The 4797-nt window shown below is 29.7% G+C and overlaps 1 protein-coding gene across 1 annotated transcript; it reads right to left on the bottom strand.

Moving 5' to 3' along the window:
• Positions 1–3691: 3691 nt before the first annotated feature.
• Positions 3692–4791, bottom strand: LOC119665113 (eukaryotic translation initiation factor 3 subunit A-like). Its single transcript, XM_038074427.1, has 3 exons — positions 4615–4791; positions 3934–4551; positions 3692–3859 (listed from the first exon to the last, which is right to left on the bottom strand). The coding sequence occupies exons 1-3, from the start codon at positions 4703–4705 to the stop codon at positions 3810–3812; spliced, it is 759 nt and encodes a 252-aa protein (XP_037930355.1). The 5' UTR covers positions 4706–4791; the 3' UTR covers positions 3692–3809.
• Between the last annotated feature and the right edge of the window lie 6 nt (positions 4792–4797).

Below are 4797 nucleotides of genomic sequence, written 5' to 3'. Positions count from 1 at the left end.
TAATACCCCGTTTAAATAATTCTGATGAATTTTTCAAAAACTTACATGTTTAATATGGAAAACTACTCTTAAACACGTGCTCTAAACCTTTATAACGTATATTTTAATTAGTCACCAGGTAAATTTAAATAACTTCAAAATATTTTCAATCAACACAATTAAACTTCATCTAGTCACTAAAAGATTATTTTTTAATTTAAAATATTATAAAGAATTTATTTAAATTAATATCACTGAAATATTATCAAACGAATGAAATCAAACAATAACAGTTTTGGAGATTTAAATACTGAAACAGAGATCTGACACAAATAAGGGTGTGTTTGTGTGTATATGTGATATCGTTTTTATTTTGTTTAAACTCTCTGCAGTTTTCATACAATTTGTGCAGCTCTGACAAAGTTAAAACAACCACGCGGCAAATAATAATAACAACAAAATGCGAATACGTCATTTGCATGGCTGTGTGTGTGTCAACTAATCGCTGCCATACATTGCCATGTGCTTTTCAAACAAATTGTAATTGATATTTTTACCTGTAAACCAGAAGGCAATATGTTTATTTTAAATGTTTTGCATTCTCAGGAAAATAACATACGTATCTCAAAGATAAGAAAAACATTTGTTTTACCTACTATATCTGTGAATAAGTTCTTTCCGCAACTAATCTGGACACGTTGCAAAGTTAAATGTAAATTGCTGACATACTTAAGTGCTTAATAAGTAATTTTTTGTTCACTATGTATGGATGACGCTCTTTGCCGCCTATAAAACCCACATGTTGGATATGCACAACACAATAACTAATTTTATGAATATAATAATTTAGTGACACTTAATTAACAGTTTTTTGTAATTGTAAAAAATTCAAAATTGTAATTTATTTCTTTAGACTTTCCCACACACGGTATTTTAAACAAAACTTTCGAATTAATGTTTTCACGTGGACCGCTCGACGTTCACACTTGTCTACTATACTAATTTTGACATTTCGCTTTATTCTGTTTGCAAAATTGCACGTGGATGATACCTTTCTAAACATGAGATTTGGCAGCACCAACAAAATAAGTGTTGTAAGTGTGTCGTTTCCATACATTGAGGCTGTAGTATGCGTGGCTGAAAGTAAAAAGAACCCAGTGGGATACGAATACGGTCTGCCAAAAATGCCTGAAAGACATAAAAGCATATATTGCCCGATGGCGATTTCGAGTAAATTGAGGGCAGCAGTAAATGGTAAATTATGTCGAATTCGAATAGGGTAAATTAGATAAAAATTAGGCTTTACCATTGTGAAAATTTTATAAGATGTTTAATAAATAAATTTGAAAACTTTTAACCAAAAATAATAAATAAGTGCAATAAATAAATATTTACCTAAGTGCAGTGCAAAAAATCTCTAGGAAATTTCAATTTGCTTGAACTTGTACACGGCCATAAAGGCCCATCAATTATACATATACATGACAATTACTGAAAATGTAGCAAAGAAATAAAAATATGCGCTCTTAGTATGTTGTTGTTGTTATAGCCCGCTGGGACCTGCTTGTGAAGTCCCTTTAGGCGGTGTCAAACTGTACTTGGTCGTCTTTGGCGACAAGTGGCTCTGAGACGTAGACCCGACCGTTCTTGGAACCACACTCTTAACATTGTTGCTATTTATTATTTTATTTTCACAGTTTCTTTTTATTACACATTTTCTTAACTCTTAGTAGAAAAATAAAAATATTTTAGAAAATATTCTCATGCCATATATTACTGTTAAAATTAAATATATTTTGAAATGTATTTTATATATATTATATTTTTTATATATTATTTTATATATTATTAGTTTTTAAATAAAAAAAATTTTAAAATTATATAATAAAATTTTAAAAATTGTAAATAAAGTAAATTTATTTTAAAGAACTTTCATTAACCCTGTTGGTTTAATAGGTAAAATATGTTCAATGATATTTTGCTTCTATATATCGAAAATCGTGTTCAAGTAAGAATGTACTATATATATTCAATTTACGTCATTCACAATTATCTTCAAAGATAATAGTAGTTGTCTTTAAAGTCAATTGCGTCAATTGAAAATTGTCTATTATGTCAAATATTGAATATGTTCTTTTATATGAATTTTTTGAATATGTTTTTATTAAAAATAATTATTTAATAATAAATTTATATTTTTTTATTTAAAGGACCAAAAATTATTTTTCTTTGAATTCATCGTTCAAATAATAAATTTTTTATTTATAATTATATGATCATTTATATTAAACTTTTGTTAGAAATAAATATTAATCAAAATTAAAGATCGCGTAGAATTTCTATAATAAAATGATTCTATAATAAATTATTCGTAATAATTATAATAATAAATATCAACCATTATTTTTTGCTTTTTAATTACTAATTATTATTAGACGCTACAATGTTGATTAGAGTTGTTTTAAAACGACTTTAGTTAATATTGGCTCATTTGCTTATATCCATTATTGCTCTGATTTTTAAGATCTGTCAAATACAGTTGAGTATTTATAGAGAGGTCTCGGACAGTACTGAATTGTAACAACAAAGTTTTTATTTACTTTTAATTAAATAAATTTTTGGCGGATCATACAGTTGCTTCGACTATAGTGAAGTACCCATCATCGGTGGTCTTGGAATTATCTGTTATATGCATTTAGTTATTCGTAAATAATTTTTTAAGATTGCAGATACCAAGAATTAAGTTCGTACCCTGCAAAATTTGAAGTTTAGATCAACAACCTTACTAGATTTGTATGTTCGAACTTGGAGTTTAGTTAATTTGCTGTGAAAGTTCATTAAAAAATTCAATTGCTGTTTTATATTATAACAAAATTATAAACCACTTGTAGAATAATTGAATTAAGTAATTATCATTTTTTTTTAATTGTTAAATTTCAATACTAATTTTTTGTAGAGACATTAAATATTTATTAAAGAATATAGGTGGGTATTTAAATTTTGTATAAGAGAATCCTTGCAGTATTCTGTATGAACATTTTTTCATATACATAATGAAAAAAAACCATTTAATTAAATTTCTAACCTACCATTTTTTATTATAAATTTGTAGTTCTCACTATTTTAAGTATATAAAATATATGAGTTTTTAAATTAGAATATGTGATTTAAATTAGAAAAATTTTTAATTTTTAAGTGTTTTTAAATTAGAAAAAAATATGTGAAAATATGCTTTTTTAACAAATGAAGAATAAAGAAACAAATTTTATAATCATAAAATACTTCATTTAAATTAACAAATTTATAATATACAGTGGGTTAGAAAACGTTTTGCAACACTTATAAAAATACGAAGCAAGCTAAAGAAACCACCGAACACCAATGCCTTCTTTTATTATTAACTCCACCTTCACCCACTACTCGTTTTTGGTTCAATGGCCTTTTGTGAATGGTTTTTAAAAGGTTGAAAAGATTAAATATTAGGGGAACATTTATCTTCGTTACCCGGTTTTTTTTTTTTTTTGAAAAATAAACACATTTTTCTCCAAGCATAATTTTTATTCATTATATATATTTTAACATATGTACATGTTAAAAAAGTTACAAAAATTAAAAAAAAATTTTTATAGTTAAGAGTTATATTGTAAAAACATAAATTTTAAACCAATATTAATATAAATATATATACATATATATTTAAGTATATACATATATATATGTTTAAATACATTACTGATAAGTTAGTAATAAGTGAATCAGGTAAAAATTCTGCTGGAGTTAATAGGCCGCTAAAGTATGAAATATATTATAAATAGGAGCAAATGTAATCTCTAATGACGTTTAACTCTAGTCCATTCACCATCATCAGTATTTTTATTTTCTATAAAAAAAGAAAATAAAGGAATTAAATGATGCCATACGTAAATTCACATTCATATAATGAACAAGACTTACCTTTTTCTTGTTGTTGTTCCCTTCTTGCTGGAGGTCTTTCTTTTTCATTACGTCCAGACGACCGCCAGCTACTAGAATCTTTTGCTGTTCCTCCACCCAATCGTCGATTATCTCCACGTTCTGCGTTTCTTGGCGCTTCACGCCAATTGTCCATTTGATCTCGACGATCGTCTCGTCTATCCTCACGGCGATCATCTCCTCTACGATCATCACGACGATCATCTCCTCTACGATCCTCGCCTCTACGATCATCTCGACGTTCATCACGGCGATCATCCCTCCGGTCATCGCGACGATCATTTTGCCGTTCTTCGCGGCGGTCATCACCACGTCGATCATCACGACGATCATCGCGTCGTCCATCGCGACGAACATCGCGATCACCCAATCCACGTCGGAAGTCCCCACCACGTGGTCGTTCATCGTCACCACCAAATCGCCATTTGTCCGTATCCCGACCAGCAGGAGCTTGTCCCCTATTAGGAGCAGAATCAGGATCACGACGAGAACGCCAAGAATCACCACCAGTATCAGCTTCTTTACGTTCATTACGCTCAACGTTACGTTCAACGTTACGCTCGGTAGGTCGCTCACGTTCAGCATGTGCACCACCGCGACCTAGAAAATATCAACAAATTTTAATATATTAAAAATGAAAAAATTTAATTATTTAAAACGTACGCCAGTCGGAAGCACCTGTACCCCGTTCGGCACGCTCGCCATGTGGACGCCATACATCACGCTCTTTCTCACGATCACCTTCAGCAGCCATTTCGCGAGCCAACTTATCACGTTCCTCTTGAATCCTACGTTCAGCTTCTTCTTCTTTGGCACGTTGTTTTTCAAATTGTATACGACGTTTCT

This window comes from Teleopsis dalmanni, unplaced genomic scaffold (assembly GCF_002237135.1).
Source record: "Teleopsis dalmanni isolate 2A unplaced genomic scaffold, ASM223713v2 unscaffolded_contig_3546, whole genome shotgun sequence".
NCBI lineage: Eukaryota > Metazoa > Arthropoda > Insecta > Diptera > Diopsidae > Teleopsis > Teleopsis dalmanni.
This window is presented reverse-complemented; position numbering and strand designations above follow the sequence as displayed.